This window comes from Penicillium canariense (assembly GCF_028826845.1).
Source record: "Penicillium canariense strain IBT 26290 chromosome Unknown utg000004l_segment0_segment0, whole genome shotgun sequence".
Lineage (NCBI taxonomy): Eukaryota > Fungi > Ascomycota > Eurotiomycetes > Eurotiales > Aspergillaceae > Penicillium > Penicillium canariense.
This window is the reverse complement of record NW_026622731.1, coordinates 1,969,380-1,991,969: the sequence shown is the minus strand read 5'-3', so window position 1 is coordinate 1,991,969 and position 22,590 is coordinate 1,969,380. Positions and strand designations below refer to the sequence as shown.

General features: G+C 52.9%; 6 protein-coding genes across 6 annotated transcripts; 4 read left to right on the top strand and 2 right to left on the bottom strand.

The window, feature by feature from the left end:
- Positions 1-1,825: 1,825 nt before the first annotated feature.
- On the top strand, positions 1,826-4,324 carry N7482_007044 (uncharacterized protein; the record flags this gene model as incomplete). Its single annotated transcript, XM_056689169.1, has 1 exon — positions 1,826-4,324. The coding sequence occupies one exon, from the start codon at positions 1,826-1,828 to the stop codon at positions 4,322-4,324; it is 2,499 nt and encodes an 832-aa protein (XP_056541598.1).
- A 540-nt stretch (positions 4,325-4,864) lies between these two features.
- N7482_007043 (Ran GTPase-binding protein YRB1) lies at positions 4,865-5,938 on the top strand (the record flags this gene model as incomplete). Its single annotated transcript, XM_056689168.1, has 4 exons — positions 4,865-5,167; positions 5,372-5,615; positions 5,678-5,806; positions 5,865-5,938. 4 exons carry the CDS (start codon positions 4,865-4,867, stop codon positions 5,936-5,938), a joined length of 750 nt encoding a protein of 249 aa, XP_056541597.1.
- Positions 5,939-7,073: 1,135 nt separating this feature from the next.
- N7482_007042 (putative transcription initiation factor subunit (TAF30)) lies at positions 7,074-8,322 on the top strand (the record flags this gene model as incomplete). Its single annotated transcript, XM_056689167.1, has 6 exons — positions 7,074-7,123; positions 7,378-7,529; positions 7,639-7,781; positions 7,845-7,988; positions 8,043-8,163; positions 8,234-8,322. 6 exons carry the CDS (start codon positions 7,074-7,076, stop codon positions 8,320-8,322), a joined length of 699 nt encoding a protein of 232 aa, XP_056541596.1.
- Positions 8,323-9,911: 1,589 nt separating this feature from the next.
- On the bottom strand, positions 9,912-10,895 carry N7482_007041 (phosducin family protein; the record flags this gene model as incomplete). Its single annotated transcript, XM_056689166.1, has 3 exons — positions 9,912-9,927; positions 9,990-10,219; positions 10,284-10,895. The coding sequence occupies 3 exons, from the start codon at positions 10,893-10,895 to the stop codon at positions 9,912-9,914; spliced, it is 858 nt and encodes a 285-aa protein (XP_056541595.1).
- A 2,749-nt stretch (positions 10,896-13,644) lies between these two features.
- N7482_007040 (WD40 repeat domain-containing protein) lies at positions 13,645-15,040 on the bottom strand (the record flags this gene model as incomplete). Its single annotated transcript, XM_056689165.1, has 4 exons — positions 13,645-13,665; positions 13,736-13,855; positions 13,911-14,785; positions 14,923-15,040. 4 exons carry the CDS (start codon positions 15,038-15,040, stop codon positions 13,645-13,647), a joined length of 1,134 nt encoding a protein of 377 aa, XP_056541594.1.
- A 5,455-nt stretch (positions 15,041-20,495) lies between these two features.
- samB (MYND-type zinc finger protein MUB1) lies at positions 20,496-22,346 on the top strand (the record flags this gene model as incomplete). Its single annotated transcript, XM_056689164.1, has 1 exon — positions 20,496-22,346. The coding sequence occupies one exon, from the start codon at positions 20,496-20,498 to the stop codon at positions 22,344-22,346; it is 1,851 nt and encodes a 616-aa protein (XP_056541593.1).
- Between the last annotated feature and the right edge of the window lie 244 nt (positions 22,347-22,590).

Genomic DNA, 22,590 nt, shown 5'->3' with positions numbered 1-22,590 from the left:
TGCGATACCGATTTTGTTTTGTTTTATTCTTGATTTTCTTGGATATAGATTCGGCGTTTCTGGGGCAGTCGTGGCCCCCAAATTTGGAGATGTCTTTGTACAAAATGCAGTGGTGAATATTGGGTATGCCTGAATAGATAAATTTCTTTTGGATACTATTCTCAGATACCAGCACTCCACGATAATAGTATCACGGAGCGACGTACGGTAGTCTTATAGGATACATGGATACCGAATTTCCCCTACCTTTTCCTTCCTCCAAACTACCAAGAGTACACCACCTGATCTTCAATTTTCGAGTCCTCGAAGCATTGGCCTCATATACAACTGCGTAGAACCTTGATCCGGTATAATGGCTTTGTCGAATTAACAAGGACTTGCAGATCGGGATAGATAGAGAAGCTATTGGCTGAAATCTTCAGATCGCTGACAGCTACCTCAGTGCAGTGAAAACCTTGCCGCAAACTCTGGCTATGATGGATCCCTAAGTCTCTTGGCTCTGAATGAAGAAAATAATCCATTCTTTTTGGATCCATTCATAGAATTGCATTTTTTTAAACGAGTTTGCTGCCCCTTATTATTACGTCCCGGATAAGCCGCCGTGACTCCCTCTGTTGTCTCTACTACATGAGATACTTCTTGCAATCGTCCACGTAGCTAAAAGATGACAAAGTCTGAATGCCTGCCTCAATAACGAACTATATTGCCCTGTCAACAAAACAGGTAGCCAGATAAATTTGCCAGCTGCTTAAAAGAATAAAGTACAGATACCTCGCCGGGTTTTGGAGCTCGGAGGCGGCCCGAGGATGATCAAAATTGCAGCGGCCTCAGAACAGGACCATTTAAGCCATGGTTGTGAGAGAAAGGGTCTTCATGCGGGTAAGTTAATGATTAAAAATGGCCTAATATTCTAGCCCTCTCTTATTGTTCACGGTAATTAAAGTTAAAAACCACTTAACACTTAAGCTGCAATAAAATTGTCTATTACAGTAGGTGGAGACTCACCTGAGGGAGGAGCTCGAGGAGTTGATTGATGAGTATGTGTGGGATGCGGTGATGCCCTTTGGGGGAAGGACGAGGAGGAACCGACGATTCAGAATGATTGCGCTCGTTAAGTAGCTTCCTTGCGCCATAGGCTATATACAAGATTGTATATCCGTTATATCCTATGGTAGGAACCCTTCTGATTCGGCGGAGGATGATCGGTGGGGCTGCGTGGCGTCGCGGCTGCTTATCAGCGACGTAATAGTGGCAGCGAGGTGGGAAGCTCCCGGTCAGTAGCCATAGGAAAAGAGAATGAGAATAGAGGGGTCGAAGAACAAAGAAACCCCTGGCAGAGCCTCTTGGTGAACCACCTGTATTTCTAGTGGCTGGTATACGGGGGAAGGAAGCAGGTGAATCTTCCGCGGACCTTGGGGCCTTGGGCCATTGGGCTGAATACTTCGCAACCCCGCTTGATCAGATGCTTATCGATTACGCCGATTACAACTACGCTCTGCTGGTACTTTCAGCGACAGCACGCCTTTCTAAAGCTTCCTCTATCGTGCTCCCCTCCCTCCTCCCTTTACTCAGCCTCCCCCACCATCTTACCGTGCTGTCAAAAGGCTCCAACTTCAAATCCTCTCTCAAATAGCCCGCACCCCGTGGCAGTTGCCCTGACTCAGACAACGCGACCGACCAGCTGACGGGCAACTCCCCGCAGACCCACTCACGGGTACATGCCTGGATCCCAGGCGTCCCCATCCACTCCGTATGTTTTGTTTCTCTTCCTGCATCGTTTTTGACTTATATACAAGACATTTCGCTCTATGTTCCCACGGCAGATATGGCTAACGCTTCTGAGTCGCCCAGGCGTCCAGCGAGCGCCCACCTAGCCTCGCATCTCCAATACCCGACCTTCCCGCCGCTCTCAGCCTCCGTCGACGAGTGGTTGTCCCGCTCTCGTCCAGCCAACAACATGACGTCAGATCAACCCCTCGATCTGGCTTCCAAGGCCCTCAGTGATAGCTGGGCGGATCTGAGTGTGTCGGATCTACACTCGGAAGATGGCAGTCGTTCGGAACACACCGATATTGGATCGTTGATCGACCAAACTAGCCCCGACGATGTGGCCAGCCTCGACGAGCGATACAGCAGCAGCGAAGTCGGTCCCGAAGAGTACCAGCAGGAAGACGAGAATGGAACCCGAGACGAGCTGCAGGGTGCTACAGTCTCTCAGCAGTTTCCGATACTGTTCAGCCAGGGCGAAGCCGCGATCGACGATAGCAACCTGACGGCCCAGCCCGTCTTCCGTCAATCGATCGACTCGATCGAGTTTGTGGAACCTGAGAAATGGCCGGAGATGGAGCGAGTTGAACTGAAGCATACGATTCACATCTTCGAGGAGGCTACGGCTTCAGAGATGAAGGGTTGGCTACCGCATAACCTGCACGACTCTATTCTCATGGCCACCGTGAAGCAAACCATGACGAAAGTGAGCCTCGATCTAGATAAGCCTTATCGCGTGCTATATATCGGGCAACCGGATTCTCGGAACATCATTCTGGACAAGATTGGGGATGTCCTGGTGTCGAGCTCCACCGCTGGATCACAGACCAGCTCTGCTGAATCCTCCCGCTACCATGTGGTGCCAACCTCATTTGGAGCTGGTGCGGTGCCGAACTTTGCTGAACTCCTCCCGATTCATGTCCAGCTTGTCGTGGACGAGTGCAAAGAAGCTAGCGCGGAGTCCCATGAAACTCAACCCAGCACCTTGCATTTAGACTTCAAGAACCGCCCTTCATGCCGTTCGTGGTGGGACGGAGACGAATATCGTATTTCTTCTGCGTCGGAGTGGACTTTGCCAGACGTGGCCATCCTGTTCGTGTCTGGTCGGGATAGTCCAGCTGCCATCAAGACACGGCGCTATGTTCATGCCTTTTTGGAGCGGCATGGAATTCCAGCCATGGTGATCTCGGAAGAACCGCTCTGGAAGCTTGCTGGGGAGCCCATCCCTGTGAATCACAACAGTCTGCATATGTGCCTGGAATCTCGACACTCGCAAACTGGGCAAACAGCGGTTCTACGCCGTTATCCCATCGACTTGAAGACATTCGAGAGTATCACACCCGGCCAACTCAACAGAAACCTGGCTTTGCTCATGGACCTCTATCCCAAGAAGACACCCAAAGTCATCGCTAACACCCCGAAGCCGGTGGAAAGATACTCCCTCGCCGACCCGGAGAAATACCCACGCAACTGGCTTCCACCGTCGTATGCCACCCAAGCCCGTGAGCTTGGGCCCATGCTGCGTCTGATCACCCTGACCCTTGCTTCGGCCATAGCTCTCTCAATCGGGTACGCGGCTTTGAGTACTGTTTTTATCTCCGTCTCGCAATGGATTTCAGGACCAGGGCTTTCCGATGCCGCACCGTCGTCATTTTCTCCTCTTTCGACGAGTTCTTTGGTAGTAGCGCATGTGCCACAGACCTCGGTGTCTACGTGGCCGTCGGGTCAATCATGCCATCCACCCAGCAAGCCCTCGGACATCATCGACCAGATGCTCACAATCGCAGACTCAGGGTCTTCTGGAAACCTAGACGTCTTTGAGATTCAAGTTGTCGGAGACTGCCATGTGGTTATCAAGCCCCCTCGCCCCCTTGCGACATCCAAGAAACAACCACGATTCAATGTGAGCGTGTATCGATACGATCAACCTCTCTCCTATGAGCTTTCCAAGTTGTTTGAGGGCGTCTATACGATCCGGCTGGTTCGGGAAGATGCATATGGCTTGGTCAACGTGACCGTCTCTGCCAAATCGAAGCCACCCGTCAATCAAATTACGACCGTTGATTTTGGAACTCCGTGGCTAAAAATCGCAAATTGGAGATGGGCGGCACAAAAGATCTCTTCACAAGTCACAAAGGACTTGCAGGTAGCCCAAACCAGCCTGGCTGAAGTGTATGGCCGCGTCTCCACCGACGTGCAAGTGAGGATGGGCGACCTTGTGGAGCGGTCCCATTTCCTGCACCAAGACAATCTTCGGCGCCAGAGTCTTCTCGCGCGGGATACTATTCTATCGCGATCAAAGCAACTCTCCGAGGTCATTACCCGGAATGCTCTCCAGCAGTTCCATAGCGTCTCTTCTCTTCTGCATAGCCGATCTGTTCGGGTCGAACAAGAGGCCAGAGACCTTGTCAGTGACGCCTGGAACCGCCTGGGAGAATCAGCGTCCCAGGTTGATATACACTCCATGATGGATCGAGTGCGCAGTGCTAAGTGTGCCACGCTGGATCGGGCCCAGAAACGCGCACGGCGCTTTGTGGGGCGCCGGGGCGGCGATTGAGATTGTGCGGGTCGAGCTGGCTTCCCATGCTGAGATGATTCTTTTCTTTCTACACTCAACTCTTGCTTGTTCATGTTTCTTTGGCTAATGATGGGGTTTTGTTTACGGCGATCAGGCTGGGCGGGACGGGGATTTGGGCCTGAACTCTCGCGAGTTTTGTTCCATACGGCGCAAATGCAATTTACGTTAACTACCTTGTAACCTCTGGCTCTTTCTAACGAATTCTGGCAGAGTAATTCAAGCGTGAGTTTCATGAACTAGGAGTAATGGTTGAGCGACCACTGGCCAGCCCCTCTCGTTCATACGTACGGAGTACGTACAGTATGCAGTCAAAAAGCTGGAGCGGCTTGACTTCCGAGGCGGTGGCGAATTCTGCCCGCGTACACCCAAACTATTAATTTTTCCCCCCCCTCATCGACCCTCCCGCATCAACAAAGCATCTCCTACCCCTGAATACCAATATACCCGGTGTTCACTCGCCTTTTTGAACCTCTCCTGTCCCGATTTTCCCCGGTTACAGCCCCCTACTTTACCTTCGCCATGTCTGACGTTGCGGAGACCAAGCCCGACCCCACCACCCAGGCTCCTGAGGCCGACAAGCCTGAGACCGCCACCACCGGTGAGGGCGAGAAGAGCATCACAGAGACCGCCACCCAGAAGGCTTCCGAGGCCGCTGAGACCGCTAAGGATGCCGCTGTGAAGACCTCTGATACTGTCTTCTCGATGTTCGGTGGGGGCCCCAAGAAGGAGGAGAAGAAGCCCCAAGAGGAGGAGGAGAACGACCGCTCCGGCTCCGCAAAGGCCCAGAAGGAGGAGAAGGAAGAGGATGTTGAGGCCGATAAGGTGAGTTGGTATTTCTTGATGAGTGTTCTGGGTCGGTGGCTCTGGGATGCGTGTTACGATCAAAACGCTGTTCTAGCCCCGAACGCGGGGTGTTTCTCGGGCCCCGCAGCTTGTGTGGCTCGCCGCAACCCAACAGCCACACCATTTCATCTCATTCCCAAGTAGACTTGAATGCCATTCACTAACATATATCTCTCCTTTCAGGTCGTCGCAGACGCCGGATGGGTACAGAAGGAGATGAAAGAGGTGGTGGAGATCAAGACCCACGAGGAGCTTGAGGCGCAGGTGTTTAAGATGCGCGCCAAGCTCTTCAAGTTCGACCCCGAGAGCAAAGAGTGGAAAGAGCGTGGTACCGGTGACGTTCGTCTGTTGAAGCACAAGGAGAACCAGAAGACCCGCCTGGTCATGCGCCGGGATAAGACCCTCAAGGTCTGCGCCAACCACTATGGTGAGACACCCCGTGTAATTTTCCGGAATTCTGGATAGCCTTTCTGATAAAACCTTGTGCAGTCGTCCCTGAGATGAAGTTGAGCCCCAATGTCGGCAGTGACCGCAGCTGGGTCTGGAACACCACCGCCGATGTCTCTGAGGGTGAACCCGAGAAGCAGACTCTGGCCATCCGCTTCGCCAACAGCGATAGTGAGTAGATCTATTCCAAATTGAGAGTTTATGGACCCTTGCTGACTTTGCTATGCAGACGCCAATCTCTTCAAGGATGCCTTTGAGAAGGCCCAGCAGGAGAACGGGAAGGTCTTCGGGTCTTCGGAGTAGATCCAAAATGCACCTCGGCCTTTTGTGCTCCTATCCGGAGGAGCCTAAAAACTCATCACCACGAAGTGCTTGTCGCCAACAGCCTTTGCGCCGTGGACCAGGACCTTTGCTCTCGAAATTCCCCCCAGAATCCCACGATCGAACTCTCTCAAATACGAAACAGCCTATGACATTTCACCCCATATCTCCTCCACATCTTTATCCCTTTCCCCGACGACGCGACGAGCAAGACAGCAATGATGATGATGCTGTTCACAGCAGCTATCGTGATGTGATTATGATGCGGAGGGCAGTTCCCTGATGTCTTTTGGTCCACAGTCGGCAGTAGATAGACAATTTTTTTCCATCGAATATACACCCTGCACTCAACTTTCAGACCTCCTCGTATCTTTCAGGGCCATCGTTAGAGAAGCGGGTGATTCATATTCTATGACACCAGTAGGAGGTAGCCCATTGCCGCCTCTCGCGATTGCCTCGCCACAGAGGAATCTGAATTGAAAAATAGGTAACAAATTTCTGAAAGCAATCCATCCACTGGAACCCCAAGAACAACAACAAATACCATGTAGATAAGTGCTTTGGGTTCGTTCGGGCGGGTGGTTTGATCCTACTGCCTTCAGCTCTTCGAGTGGTCTCAGTTGTCTCCCCGTCGACCTCATTCCTCCCCACTCCCGCCTGGTCCTCTGCTTTTCTCCCTTCACTGTGAGAGCGCGTCCAATGCTCATCGCTGTTCCTGCTGTATACCTGTGACCGATCAATCTCAATTCCGCTTCACATCCTCTCTCCTTCCCGTCTCTTCACTCCGCCGTTGCCTGCGCACCGGACACCCGCGTTCCCTGCCAGCCGCGCAAACTGTTCCGAACCTCGCATCCTTGGGCGCGCATCCCCTCCACAACCACTTTGACCTAACCGCAATCTGAACGACCTTCACCTTCCTCGCCAAAATGCCTGACGTGAGATAAACTCCCCCAGCCCGGATTCCTTCCGCCTGGCCGCCGGCTCTGTTCAGGTGCGGACCGTGGATGGGCGCTGAGGCGCCCTCGCTCCGCGCGTTCCTCTGTGAACTGATGGGCTGGCTACGTGCTCTCTAGCTGGCCTGATGGATTTTGAACTTCCAGATGCTAACTCCTATTTCATGAGGCAGGTCAAGCGCAATGTCCGTCTCGTCACGGAGCAACATATCATGTACGTGCTCGGCACCTTGCCTTCCCTTTCGTCACCCACCGCAAGCGATTGAGCCCCCTTTCCTCCTGTGCCGACCTCCATGGAATGAGATTCAATTGAAAGCACACTATTGGGGCGTTACGGGACTTGATCGCGCGTGAAGAGAGGGGGCGACTGGCGTGCGCCGCTCGCGCCTATGGTCTACCACTCTTCCGCAGATACACACAATCGCAAAAGAAATATTGCGAGGCATATGGGCTGACTGTGCGCCATAGTGACAAGCCATCAGAGGTTGAGGGCTTCCCCCAACGCGAGTGGTCTATCGAGGTGTGGCTTCTGAATGAGAAGGGCGAGCAGGTGCCTGCCACCATCTTCGACAAGGTCGTCTACCGTCTGCATCCCAGTTTCGGCGCTCGCGCTACTCAGAGTATGTTGTGTCCTGGTCGACTGATTGTCTGCGCTGTTGTGCGGTCATCACTTTCCGAGCAGTCCCTCCTTTTAGCAGCGCCCAGGCTGACGACACACTTGACCAATAGCTTTCAAAAACCCTCCCTTCCGTATCCAAGAAGAGGGATGGGGTGAGTTTGATATGACCATCGATCTGGTTGCCGACAAGACCCACCCGGTCCAACATGACTTGAACTTTGCCCAGGAGCGTTACGAGGCTAAGCACCAAATTGTGAACACCTCTCCCTAGTACCTGTGATAGGGACCGTGTCTGACTGATCTGTTTGCATTTCAGACCTTCCGTAACCCCAAACCAGCTCTCCTGGCCGCGTTGCGTGAGTCTGGCCCTGTTCCGGGTGACGAGAATGGCGTAAAGGCCAAGCGTGCTGCCGGTGCCGGTGAGGAAAGCGCAAAGAAGAAGAAGCGTACTGAGAAGAATGTGAGTCATCAAGCTTGGTTCTTTCAATGTCTCTCACGCTAATGTGCCGCGTAGGTCGACATGGACAAGCTTGCCGATGGCTTGCAAAAACTGAACGAAGATGACTTGCTGCAGGTTGTGCAAATGGTACACGACAACAAAACCCCCGAGTCATATACCAAGAACGACGCTGAGTGTGAGTGTCTCCGCACATGAGAGTTCCCCCGGGCCTATGGGACATCAACTAACCTGATTACCTGAAACAGTGGGCGAGTTCCATGTGGACCTGTACACCCTCCCCGACACTCTGATCAAGATGCTCTGGGACTTCACGGTGGAACGGGGTGCCTTGTAGCGAAGCAGCGTGAAGGGGGAAAAAAGGGACACTTACTCATATGGACCCTTGTTGCTGGAAATCTAGGCGCAAACCCCTAAATGGCGAAAGCTCTTGCTTTGGGTACAATCTCTTCTAGTTCTTCCTGTCTGTACGCTCTTCTTTTCCTTTCTTGTGCTATCCTGTCCTGTGCTTTTCCCATCCCTTTCCTTGTCTCTGTCGTCTTTGAAATCGGGGAGTTAGCGGGCCCTCGAGGAACTTGGTTGGGGTCTTTTATTTCGTGACCTTCTCTTTTCTCCTCTCTCTTTGTGTAGATTCCCATCTCATACCGAGTGCTTCTGACCAGAATCAGCTATGCGCGATGGTGAGGATGGGGTTGTTTGTTTCTCATAAAGGGTCTCGGGGGGAAATGAGTGATCACTCTTTGGTATTGAAGTACAACCTTGTGTCATTGACCTGAGCTAGTATCTCACCAAGTATCTACCACAAGAATTACAAGCGGTGGACGCCGCTCACGACATCCATTTTTGGATCGTTCGGCGAGGATCCGTTGATAGAATGGACGGTGTGCATTTGCCAATATTATCCCCAATGCCGCGTAGCTTACCTTGGAACTGTTCTCTCGTAGGCACAAGTTTAGGGCGTGTGGCTACCATCAGCGCAGCTTCATTTACTTCCAGAGTTGTCGACCAGGGCCAGTTCCACAAGTAGTCATTTTCCAAAGGTTCACATCGACTTCACCGCTCATGAGTAGCTGAAAGGCCCCATACTGAATGCTGAACGGTTCAGGTTCGCAGTTCAGTGAGTTTTCCAAGAGAGGTGGTTGCTTATTATAGCGTGGATTCTCATCGAGGGCTTTGCCAGCCAAGGGGGAGCGGCTGAGGCGGGACTGTGTACACATCATGCCTGCTAGGGTTATTGGATGCTCTAGAAGTCGTCTGCCTCATTGATCTTTTATGGCTCAGGATGAATGTGGGGTTTTGAATGTCGAGATTGGGACTCGAAGTAGGTGGATATCAGAGAAAAATACAAGATTCAACAAAATCTGGTGTAACAAACAAAAACAGCACAGGATATCTCAACTGAAATCAACATCAAGACTTATCATTCGACCAGCGCGACATGGTCGAATCCCAGCAGAAATAGAGTGGAAAAACAGAGGCATAGAAGAACGAAAACACAAGGGAATGAAACAAGCAGGGCGTAGGGCACAGGTCAGCGTAAAAGCACATATCAGAAAGGCAAAGAAACTGCAGCATGCAAAAGAAAAAAAGAAAAAAGACACCCTATGCATGATCCAGCCACGAGCTCTGTTCCACAGAGTCTATTGAGATCCAACGCCTGAAAATAGTCGTCTTTTTTTTGACTTTCTTTGGTATGCATCCGGGAAGACAAACAAGGGAAAAGGAAAGGAAAGAGAGTAAAGGGACGGTAATAAGATAGGAAGACATGCCAGAAATGTACGTGTAAGGGTGAGGTGTAAGAGGTGGAGATAGATGGTAGCGGAGATGAGAGAAAAGGGAAAAGTTTTTTTTTCCAGGGGAAGGAATGAAGCCAAAACGCCTGTTGCTGTGCGAAGATGATGCAGGAGAAAGTCACATCTATGCTATTCAAAGCACACGGTTCCTGGAAAGCCAATTAGCATCTCAGTGATTGGGAGATTCGAAACATTGGGGGGCGCAACATACAGCTTCAACAAGTCCTCCAGGCTATCAGCACTGCAGCTGCGGCCCTTGGGGATGTTGCGAATGATATCAGTTATCGTAGTGAAGACATCACCGCCACGATAGGCCAGCAGCGCAGGAGCCTTGATGTGGTCCATCTCGGCAATCTCGCGGTGCAGCTTGACAAAGCGGGTGGTGGGCTGTCTGCGGGCGATGGTGACGAGGCACTCCTCGATAATGGCGCTGTCATCGGACTGAAAAACGCGTTAGAAACGACACCCCTTTCGGATCGGATCCAGTGAGTCTCCCCACACATACCTGAGGATCGTAGATGCAAACGACGACCACGGTGTCCGAGGTCACCTTCTCGATCGCGTCCAGGTACCCCGCGGCATCGACGGTGTCGACCGACCCAAAGCGTCGCCCACGTGGGGATGGACGCCGCATGCCGCGGTTCTGAAGCTCATGCATGCGCGAAACGCGCCACTTGTGCAGGAACCGCTCCTCATCGTCCTCACTGCCGGACGAGCCCTCCGGCGCTGGAGGCGTGTTGTCACGGGTGGCCTTGTGAGAGCCGAAGGCGGGACTGTTGGAGTCGAAGCCGGCGGCATTGAGGAGGGTCCGGCGGAAGGACTTCTTGCGGGCGCGCTCGAAGGCCTGGGCGTCGGCGATGACGCCCTTCGGGCCGGTGTTGGCTTCGAAGACGGTGTTGGGGACGTGGTAGTTGCCGCGGGAGGAGACCATGTTGTCGGTATTGTCCTCGTCTTCGTCGGAGGAATCGATCGCCCGACGCTGGCGCAGGTGGCGTGAGGAGGAGGCCGAGTCGTGGTCGTCCGACAGGTGCGGGGAGTGATCGCGGTCCTCGGGGTGGGATGAGGCGTGATCGCGGTTGTTTTGCACCAGTTGGTCGAACTCTTCCTGGGCTGACATCGTGAAAGAGAAGAGACCGACGGGCTGAGGGTGGAGATGGGATTTAAGGTAAAAGGGTGGGAGGTCTGCGATTTCTGGGGCAGGATTGGGGGCGCGCCGTCGTCGTTCGTCTGGCAATTGGCTGGGGAAGTGCGAATCGGAGAGATCGACTGCGGTTGAAGACGGTTTCAGCAGCGAAGCCCCTGAAGGAAGTCGAGCTAGAGCGAGTTTGGTGTAGTGTAGTGCCGAGGGAGGTGAAGACAAAGAACGGGGGCCGGAGTTGGGGCTGAGCTGGGAAGAGATCGCCCGGCTGAAACACCACTAGAAGCCCCTTTTCGACCGAGTTTCAGGCGCCCGCCGATCAGGTTTGTGGGCGGTGGTGGCCCCACCGAAGAGCTGAAGAAGTTTCCATTGTTTCGAGTCGGAGGGGATGCGGGTTCACAGCGACGGATTCTGCCTCGTAGACCAGTGTGCCCGATGAGAATGAACCTCTCCCTCGTCGTCGACAGTCGAACTGTCCACAGTTGTCGACGGTAGTATTCAGCCGGAAGCCAGCCGATCTTCGGGATCCCCAAACGGGATTCCACGTGGAAAAACCTTGTCACGCGTCAACGCGGTTCGTGCCACGACGGTAAGAGCGGCATCCTTCGAGCTGGCACAGCCTGCAGCATCCGCTCACCCTCTCGCACTCTCTCCTCAGATCCTTGGATCCTTGGATCCTCCCCTCCCAGCGCGTTTCAGCTGGAGCCGCTCCGACCATCCCGGTGAATCCGTCACCGGTTCCCAGCATGCCCAGCTCCCTGCAAATTGTGAAACGCGGCTCTTGGGCCCCCGGTTGAAGCCGGAACGAGGCTGTTCGCCCTGCCTGGATCCCCAGCATCGCCATTTCGGCTTCCAATGGAGGCTCCCATTCTCCCCCAACACCGCCGGGGGCTAGTCTCGTGCCCCCGTTGACCCTCTCGCGCTAGGCGGGTCTCAGGGCTGGACACATTCGGCCCCAGGGTGGAGCGGATCTCGAGGATCGGATCCACCTGACCAGCCAACTTGTCCGCAAATTAGGGCAGGTCGAAATAAAAATAGTCTGCAGGAATCGGATCCTGGGATCGGGCGTCTGACTGATGGCCACGTAGTGCACTGCACCACGCAGTGTCGTATTCGGGCTACTCCCTGCCCTGTCCGTGGGGTCAGGAAGTCATGTTTTCGCCTGAGGTCCTCCTACCAGTGGAAACTCCCCAGCATGCTGTGCTGTCTCGGCCAGCTCAATTCCCGAGGACAATCTCAAGCATGGCAGCGCCGGGGAATTGGGCTACTTAGGCCGATACAATGGAACGGGGAACACATATGCTGGGGGTGACTACACCCCCTCGTCAAGGATGACCGGGTCTCCCTTCGCTACGATCTTTGGTTGTAGCCAAGCGAGAATGGCCTCATGGACATCAATTCGTCTGGTTAGAGGATCCCCAAGGCGGTGGGGGGCTAGGTTCCGCTGTGAATATATGGCTGTGGCGGTTCCACGGTTCCCGTCCGTTGGAAGGGCTTCATCCCTGATAGCAGGTGACAATTCTGACCATGGAGGACAAAGGCATGCCGACGGGAGTGGTGGTGACGAGTGAGCGCTTCGTCCCTGATGCTCATCGATATGTTGTTCCCTAGGCATCAAGCAAGGAGGCCGCGTTCACACAGAGCGGCATGCTTCCAAATTGGCTGGCTGTCGGGAACAGTCACCACATCTACACCGTGCTACGGAATATACATCAGACTGACTACCCGCTACTAGGGCAGGCGAGAACCGAAGGCCCTGTATGAATGCCGTATGTCTGACGCTCACCCCACACTCGCAGACGCCCTGCCTGCAACGAAAGCAGGAACCGAAGTCCAGCGCAACGCTCGAACAGACCCGCTGCAGGCCGCAAGAGATGCAGCAGAACAGAAACATTAGAAAGTGAAATCACAAATGGAAATTGGAAGCTTCTTCAAAACACTGGATAATAAGGAAATCTGACGAGGGAATCCCCGACAGAGGTTCAAGCCATAGGAGACTCAATAGGTACAGATGGCAACTCTTTGTTTGGCGAGACGCAAGGAAATATGGCGGGAAACACAGCAATGGGAGAGGTTAAAAAAAAATAATAAGAGAGATGACGCGGAAACGCAGGGGAAATTTCAAAGCAGCGCAAGATCATGGCCAAGTCCAACAAGCCGGTTCCGCCCCCTGTCCATCCATCACCAAGAAAATACATACCGAGAACCGATGCGGGAAAGGCAATCCAGAAAATGAAGAGGGGGTAATTGAAAATAAAGAAGGGGGAGAGAGGCGGGGGGAAAATCAATCAAGGGGGAAAGAAGAAGAAGAAAAAGGCATCATCCAGCAGGAAGGAAGCCAACGAACGGGATGACTGCGGAGGTAGTCGAATGGACCGCGGGCAGGGGCAAGTGTCTTTTTGGTGTCACCGCAACAACAGTCCATTGAACCTCCCATTGACCATCCAAGCGGCAGCGCTCTCGTCATGTCCTAACATTGTTGTGTCGTCGCTTTCGTGTCTTCCCCAGGCGTCGCGCTCACCTTCCACCACCCAACACCCTTCCGTATCGCATGCGACGGACCGATGTCTGCGCCGTAATTATCGCGAGAACCCGGAAGTTCCCCGGTAACTGATTATTATCGTACAATGGCGGAGAGTCGACCCATCGAACCAAAGAAAATTTCGAATAAGAGCATTGCAAATGATCGACGCGGGGTATCTTGCGTTTGTTTATCTTTTGGGGGAGATTACCAGGCCCAGACCTTGAGCTGTAGAATGGGTAGAAAAGGTCATTAGTAAGATGTCTTCCCGTCTACAAGTCAGGCAAGATAAACTTACGAGAGAATCCCAAGATCCAGTGCACAGACTGATGCCGTCGTTGCTGACACCCAAGCAGCTCACCCGGTTCTCATGGCCGCTCAGAGAGCCCACCTTGTCACCACGTAGAACATCCCACACCTAAAATCCAGTCAGGTGAGATTCCAGGTACATGTCCTCGATCACAGATAAATACCTTGCACTCGAAATCGTCGTAACCAGCAAACAATAACCGACCCGAAACTGAAAACGCGACGGAGGTGATACCGCAAAGAACTTGGTCGCTCTGTCGGGATTGCAAATCAATTAGCCTGAGCTGGGAAGGATCCCGGGTGGTGGGCAAGGGGGTATAATATACCTGGTAGATGTTGAGCTCGCGGTCGGCACGGATATCGAAAAGGCGGCAGGAGGTGTCGTCGGAACCCGTTCCAAAAGCGTTTCCGTCGGGGAAGAACTGGATAGCGTTGATGTCGGACTCGTGGCCGGCGAACGTCTGCACAGCCTTGCCGGTACGGATATCCCACAGCTTGGCGAAAGCGTCGCAAGCACCGGACACGAAGATGTTCTGGTTGGTCGGGTTGATGCTGATCGACATCACGTCACCAAGGTGGTCGGCGAACTCGGTAACCTTGGATCCAGACTCAATATCCCACAGCATACAGGTCATGTCACCAGATGAGGTGATTATGCGGCGATCATTGATGAAGCGGCAGCAAGAGAGGTAGCCCGAGTGGCCAGAGAGCTCGCGCGCGACGCGAGTGGGACCTTCGCGCGACGACAGGTTGTAGATGGAACAAATGTTGTCGAGGCCACCGCAAGCCACGTAGTTTCCACTAGGCGCATAGGCACAGGTCATGACCCATGACGAGCGCAGAGGGATGGCATGGACCTTGTTGGTGGTGTATGCGTCCCAGATAATGAGCTTTCCGTCCTGCGAAGCTGACACGAGGTGGCGGCGGTCGGTCGACCAGTGCATGGCGTAAATCTTCGCAAGGTGACCCTTCAGCGTCCGGCGCGGCTTCATGCCAATTCGTGGGAGGGCATCGGTGTGATTCTGCGCGACCTGGCGAACTGCGAAGAAAGTGTCAGCATTCATGTATTGAATCGTGGTTCGTCCACCCAGCGCCTCTTGAAAAAGGTCCGTGGAGAGGTAAATCTCGGCAACCAATATCCGGGGGAAAGTAGCGGAGAGTCATGGGAGGTCGTACGAGAGGTGTCGGCAAGCTCATCCTTCCGGCGCCTGATCTTGTCCTTCAAACCCTCAGCTTCGCGCCTGGCCGCGGTAATCTTGGCCTGCATCTGTTCGCCCGTCATATCGGCTGCCATGTTGCCGGACAATGACCCCTAAGAACCGTTGTGGTGGAATGGAAGGGGGCGAGGGAAACAATGTTCCAGGGGGGGTGTGGAGGAGGTGTGGAGGGAGGTTGGCGGTTGGGTGGGAGAGTCAGGAAGGGTAGAGGGGGGGAGTTGGGACGAGGGGGCTGAAAGTGGAGCGAAGAGGACAGAAAGACGGAAGTAACCGATTCAGGGCCTCAAGCTGCGATCATAATACACGGCGTAATATAATATTAGCAAGGGGTGTCTTGTTGGAGGGGTAGTGAATTCCTGTACGAGTCCACGTCGCGCAAATTGGGGTGAAAGGAAAGTGGAAGAGAGATTCGATTGAAGGTTTCTGGCATTCTGACCAGGGGGGAAAGAGAGCGAGTAGGCCGAGAGACCCAGTTCAGTACGGTCACGTTGTGACGGTACGTACTTTTACACCTTTACAACTGTACAGTACATACGGTGGCATCGATACGCAGAGGCATAACAGAAAGCGCAAGCATTGAGGCCCTTGGCTATTTCTCGACAGGGCCTAGATTGCATTCCAGAGCCAGTTACGCTCCTATCTATAGAACAATCGATTGTCCAGCATCATTGTACCCCAGCTGGAAGTCTAATGGCACCAAAACAGATCCATCATAATACCTGTTTTGGACCGCGCTGCCGGACGCCCAGCGGCCCGGCTCCGGTGGAGACAAAAATACACCTACAATACGCGCGCAGAGGATAATTCCATCATGGGTAACTGAACAGCAATGTTGCTTCTTCCTTTGTTTCTTTCATTCATTCATTCATTCTTTCTTTCTTTCTTTCTTTCTTTCTTTCTTTCTTTCTCTGAGTTTGCTCTTTGTGTACATGGTAGCACTTCATACGGAGGTCTCCGTACTCAGCATTTACTGCATGAACAAATTACAGTAGGTCTCGATTACTGGAACTGACAGGTAACGACCATCGCCCCTAGATAGTACGACTGGCCATAAGTGCATATTCAAACCCAACTACCCCCTATTTTTGACCGCCTTTGCTACACCGCCTACCAATACACGCGACAACATGCGCTATAGGATCAACAATATCAACAGCATCAACCGTTTTGACGCGCTTTGCTCTCTAGATTATAGTCTTTTATATATGTGCATACCAAACGATTCCCGGGGGTTTGGGGGCCAGCGCTTAGCGCAGGAATACGCTCTCGTATCCATGAGCTTAAATATACCTATAAATGGAGTGTAAGAAATCTTCATAAATATCGATTTCCTGATATACCGCTCTCTACAATCCAGTATACTCTCCGTGAAGAGAAGAACGACCTTAATAAACACTCATGACTGCGTAGGTAGTAGTGCACCACGAAAGCTTACCGAAGATGGCCAAGATTATATATACAATACAATCTAACAAAATGCCTCTATTACACGTGAAGGTCTATTTACTAAGGCTGATGTAAGGGTTTAAAGTCCTCAGTATAGCGCTTAATATGTAAGATAGGTCTACCAAGTGGGGGAGATATAGCAGCGGATATTAACGCCTTAAATTACCGCGAAACGGCTTGCGAAGGCTTGATATTATAAGTACTTCTCTTTTACTAATCAGGGCCAGCTTTTCCAGTCAGATAAGTGCATGATTAGGCGTAGCATCGGCGAATGTCGTAAGTAGACCTTTATATCTCCGAAATATTACCCACACGAATATGAGATTTCAGGAATACCTATACGAGAGAATCAGATTAACTTGATATTTTAGGCGGCATTTTCTGAGCTGCACGGTAGACTAGCCTGATACCACTATACAATGATCTAATCGCTATGCGCACGGGAGTAACTAGTCTTACTACTGTATATACAATTTATATTTATTATCACAGGTTCTGCTGGCAGAAAAATTCGTAATCTAGTAGAGCCGAAATATCGAGTTGAAATACTTATGGACTGCCACTTTAGGTTGAGTACATAATAGAGGTATCATAACACAGGGATGCCAAATTCATATTATCTTTCGTAGGAAAGTCACCAATGGGGAGACGTGATTCACCCAGAGGAAAACGGAGCATGTTTTCAAGCAGGTCCCAGTGGCGCTGGGGATCGGTCTAGTGTATGTGCAAGGCCCAGTAGTGGTCCACTGCCTACTGGCTAGTAATGACCTGAGTATAATTGTAATTAATTATACGGAGTACCTACAGTATGAAAATAGTGTTCGGTACGAGTGGTGTACTCAGTAGTATGTAATCAAAGATTTCCATAATGATTCTAATGAGCCTAGGGGCCTATCCGACCCCTGTAAGGCATTAGTAGGCTCGGTACGGAGCGATTCTGGTGGAGGTCAATAGTGCGCCCCGGTCTTGAGTAGTAGCATGTAACCATAACCCATCGGTATAGCCATATTTTACTGTACGTGGGGTTTCATACTGTAGTGTACACCTCCTCCCATGCTGTATTTTCTGGAGAAACAAACCGGAATGACGGGTCAGGCACTTCAACTTCTCTCGACCCCCCTGTGCGTCGTTTTTCCCTCCACGTCCACTGCTGGCGGCTATTTGCCTGCTCTATCCTCTTCTCTCCCAGCGTCTCTGATTGGCCTTGCCTCTCCCTGGCGTCATCGCCCGCAGAAATCGGAGATCTGTTCCCCCTTCTGCAGTCCTTCGGACCAATGTCGGTAGACGCCAAAGCGCGGAGATGGAGAGGCTTTGGGGCGTGGGGGGAAGGGAACCTCCCTAATTCGGCGCTCTGCCCCGAAACCCGATGACTTCCTACGAGGCCCTCGTCGCCATTTCAACCGCCGAAAATCTATTCATATCCCAAGTGCTGGGACCCCGGGCACGGTAGTACGGCCATCTACCATTACCATACTGTACTCCATACACGCTACAGTACCCGTACCACGGTACATCCCCATACTGGATCTATCCAGCCATCCATACCAGCTTGTAGCCACAGACCAGGCCCAAGCTCTCGCACCATTGCTTCTCTAATCTGTTCAGGCTCCACAGCCCCGGCTGGCTGACTAACCTGCAAATTGCTCTCCGTTTGTTCGTCCAGTCAGCGTGCTTGGTCTAGTCTGAGCTTCGTGACTGAAGCCTTAACCCTCCAACTCCAACCTTCGGGTGGGCAATCGGCATGATGCCCCGACTCCCAGTCTGGCGGGTCCCGCAGTTGAAGTCTGCCAAGGGGCCTTCAATTCATTAGATTGCGTTGTGCCGAATGGCCATGGCCTCGCGGTCTCGTCCCTCGGTCCCGCACGAAGATGAGCCCCCACTGCCCGACGGCCTTTGGCCCCCCTATTTCCCGGGCCCCTCAAACAGAGGCTCGGTCGGATACAGTCGCGGTCGATCATTATTTACAATCCTCGGTTCACGTCAGAATGGATTCCAGAAGACCGACACTCTCGTTCCTGCTCATACTCCGATGGTACGACATCGTCGCTTGTAGCCAGCAAAGAGGCGGCCTAATTCGTGGTCTTCAGCTCTTTCAATTATTCTCCAGGCGTTGGGACTGCTGAGCCCACCCCCGAACTGATTCTGCAAGGCCCACTTCTGGTTACTGAACGTGCCCAATCCTCTCTCCCCACCGGGATCCCCACTCGTCGTTAAAGATCTACGTCAAGATACAGCACACAGGATGTGCTGGTCGCTGTAATTCGGCTGGTTATCTTCCGATTCTTCACGTACGACAGTGCTGACGCGGCTCTCGCCTCCATGTCTACCATGGAGGCCATTCGCCGGGGAGGTAGACAGACTGCAACTGAGTCAACTGCCATTGAGGAATGGGACACCCTGGGCCAGATGATCCATAGCAATACCACTGTATATACAGTACCTACAGGGACTACTGACAGTGTCTTATACTGCGCTTGTGAGACGAACGAGCATCCGTTCGATACTCAATGCTCAAGCCCACCCCAGTGGTCTGGGCGTTCCAGGCGACAGTACGGAGTAGTATGAAGTGCTATGCAAGAGTGCAGTGAACGGTAGGAATGCCGCTTGTACCTGAGAAAACGCGGATGTGACCGAGACTTGATTTCACGTATAGCCTGGCTGACTTAACGAAGGATATAGATGATACCCCTAGCGAGTGGATCTTGCTCGTGGTGCAACCCCTGATCATCACTGTTCCTGCGCTTCGACCAGAACCCTACACGGGGTTTACTATGCCATCCTCCGTACTCCATACATGGTCCACACTTTGAGGAAGGGATGGATCAAACAGTAGACTCGGAAGAACCCCCGACTGTTATCTCTAGAGAGCGGCTATGCCCATAGCTTCTAGCCAAGGACTTCTCAGGAATGGGTCCCTGCACCAATCAGACCATCAACTATCGGTTCATCTATCAACCTTGGTGGTCTCACCCCAATTATGTCTCCATCTCCCTCCACTAAAGGAGAGAAGCAGTTTCTGGGTTTTCCGGGTATGGTTTAATGCGTCCTCAATAGGAGATGTTGCTTCTTGCTGGGCCTCGGCATAGCGAGGCAAAGAGGCGAGAATGAAGCACTCTACAAAGAAATGAGATCGAAAGAAACCAAAATAAGGACAGTCAGAGAGAATAGGAATTCTGTATTCCATTACTCTCTCCTCTGTCCATGAATACTCTGTCGGCGTGCCCCTGTTAATGTTCACGATGCCGGGCTGGACTAGACCATGGGGGCAGAACCCATTCAACGCTCGGCCCTACCAGCTTTGTCACCAGTCATCCCGAGCCCACTAGCCGCCACGAGGGATCGAATGGCCCTGCAGGGCACGCAGTCGGGGAGTCCTGACCAGTAGCGAGGGCATTGAGGAAGAGATTTGACTTAAGACGAGAACTGCATAACTCTCGTCCTTTTTTTTTGCTCATCTGCAGCGTGCCACAGCCTGAAAAGGCCGTTAAAAATAGCGTGCACAGTTGAGTTGAGAGTGGCGGGAGCCAATCCTCGGGCGGGTACCGTAATATTAAGGAGGCACCTGACGCCTCTCCGCTTTCGCCCTCAAAGGCTTTTCATCCTCCCCATCGCCATCCCATCGTTAGTACGATCGAAATCGCCTACGCCCCGAGTTCATCTCGTTACTTTTGTCTATTCTCTCTTTTACCGACTCTCACCACCCCTTTCTCCCGTCTCGGTCGTTGACCCCCGTTTTCGCCCTTTCCCTTTCGCCCTCGTGGAGTCATCCCAAGACTTTCCCCCCAACCCCCTCTTGTCTTCCCCCCCTCCTTCCTGAGAATCCGCCAGGCGCTCTATATAGTCCCTGGATCGGTGCTCCTGATGTCTCTGAGTGACACTCAGCACTGTCTGTGAGGGTTTTTTGATCAAGCCGCCGTGGGCGCCATCCCGGTCTGGTTAGGGGGCTGAAATCCCACCATTTGGGCATCGTCAAGGTCCTCATCATCTGGCCTTTTGGATTTCTCAATTTCTGAATGCGAATCACATCTGTTACGCCTGTATTACTTCTTCAGTGCCATTTGATTTTCCCGTCGCTAGTGGTTCATCATGCGGGAAGTCAACTTCAGCATCCCCAATGTGAACAAGGCCTCGGTCAACATCACCACCACGCTCTATGACCGCCGTGCCCTTGACTGCACATCGACACTACCGCTCATCAACTCCCTCAACCACCTAGCATACCTCACAACCTCGTCAGCAAGGATTCGGGATATCCTGACCATTGATGGCGGCATCGAAAGACTTGTGTGCATCCTGAAGGAGGGCAGGAGTAAGGATTTGATGGAGATGTGGAAATGGAGTCTTGCCTTCCAGTGTGTGGTCAACATCGGAGTACGGGGATCGGAAGGTGTGCGGACCAGAGTGGTTGAGGCCGACATGGTCCCTGTGATTGCCACCATCCTGGACAACTACATCAAGGTGGTGGATAAGGTGCGATCGCGCGCTGAACCGGAGACACACAAGCACTCCTCGAGCCGCCAGGTCGGCAAGTCTAGTACCTCCAGTCGCGAAGTACCTGGACGGTCCGCCCCGGTAGATTCGAGCAGCCACACCGAAGCCCGCCCCTCCTCCCGCCGACAGGCTCCTCCCCCGAGCATCGAAATCCCACAACCTTACTATCAAGACACCCAACCGACCGACTCCGATGCGATGGATATCACCTCCCCTCCCCGTGCGCCTATGACATCGCCCCCGGAACGAAGCACATTCCGACAGGAGGTTCACAACCACCGGGCCCACGATGGCCGGTATTCTCGGACGAGCCATCGCTTGCGAACCATGCAGCCTCTCGCCACTGCTGTTCCTCCAATAGATACCGTCGAGACCTTTGGTTTGCGACCCGTGCGTGATGCCGAACGGCTTCCTAGCATGCTCCCAGGGCTACAAACTGGCATCATCTCGCAACCGGACTCCCCGACAACACCAAGTGGACCTCTCCAGTCTCAATCTCGAAGCATTCCCCAAACGGCCCCCGCCCGGCAGCGGCCCGCCATTCGTCAGCAATTGTCGGCCTCGGGTGAATCGGATGATGCTAATGGCGAGGACTCGACGATGGGGGATGATCCTCTCTTGAGACAGACTACAGATCCCATCGTGGGACTGCCCAACCGGATGGAGATCGATGATGTTGACGAGCGGCAGACGACCATGATTGATGATGTTTCCCCCACGCATGGCCTCACAGTGACTGATCCTTCCGAAGAGGGCCAGGAAGCTGAGACTTTCAACATCGCTCATCGCTCTGCTGTCGACGGCAGCATCATCAACAACAACGGCACCACGCAAGCCAACGGCGGGCTGGGTCTATCTCCCACCCAGGCCCCAAATAACCCTAACTCTCCCACCCTCGCCCCCAGCCCCTACGCCATGTACCTTCGTGATCGAAATACACCCGCGACTCAGAGTGTCCTCACCACCATGCCCCGGGATGAGGATGTCTTGATGTCATTGCAGCTCTTGGCTTATGTATCCAAATACTGCAACCTGAGGTCGTATTTCCAGCGCTCCCATCTCGTGCCGAAACTCAAGATCGACCGGGAACTGCATCTCCTTGATGAAAATGCTGACCCGTCTCCTCCCGTTGAGGCTCCTGAAGAGGAAGATGAGTACTTGCTGCCAGATGATGTCAATATCTTCCCACTGGTTGAGAAGTTTACCGTTCGACACCACTCGAAGGATATGCAGTACTGGGCATGCGTAGTCATGAGAAACCTCTGCCGCAAGGACGAGTCGCGGGGCGGCATCCGCCAATGTGCCTACTACAAGTGTGGCAAGTGGGAGGAGTTCCAGCGTCAGTTCGCCAAATGCCGCCGCTGCCGCCGCACCAAGTACTGCAGCAAAGACTGCCAGAAGGCTGCTTGGGTCTACCACCGCCACTGGTGCCACACCACTCCTTGATACGACCACCTCCCGCACCGCACATCATATACTACAACCCCGACGACCTCGAAGTTCGAGTTCCATTTTTGATTTCACAAATGCATACTGGCTCTCGCATAGCGTCATATCCGTCACGCGTCTCCCCTATATTTTGTTCCAAGGTCTTACGTCTCACTCGCGCATGGCATTGCAAAATTTGGCGGCGTTTCCAGTTTGACAAATAACCCACCAAGATACCTCTTTTTACATGTCGTCTGGCCTT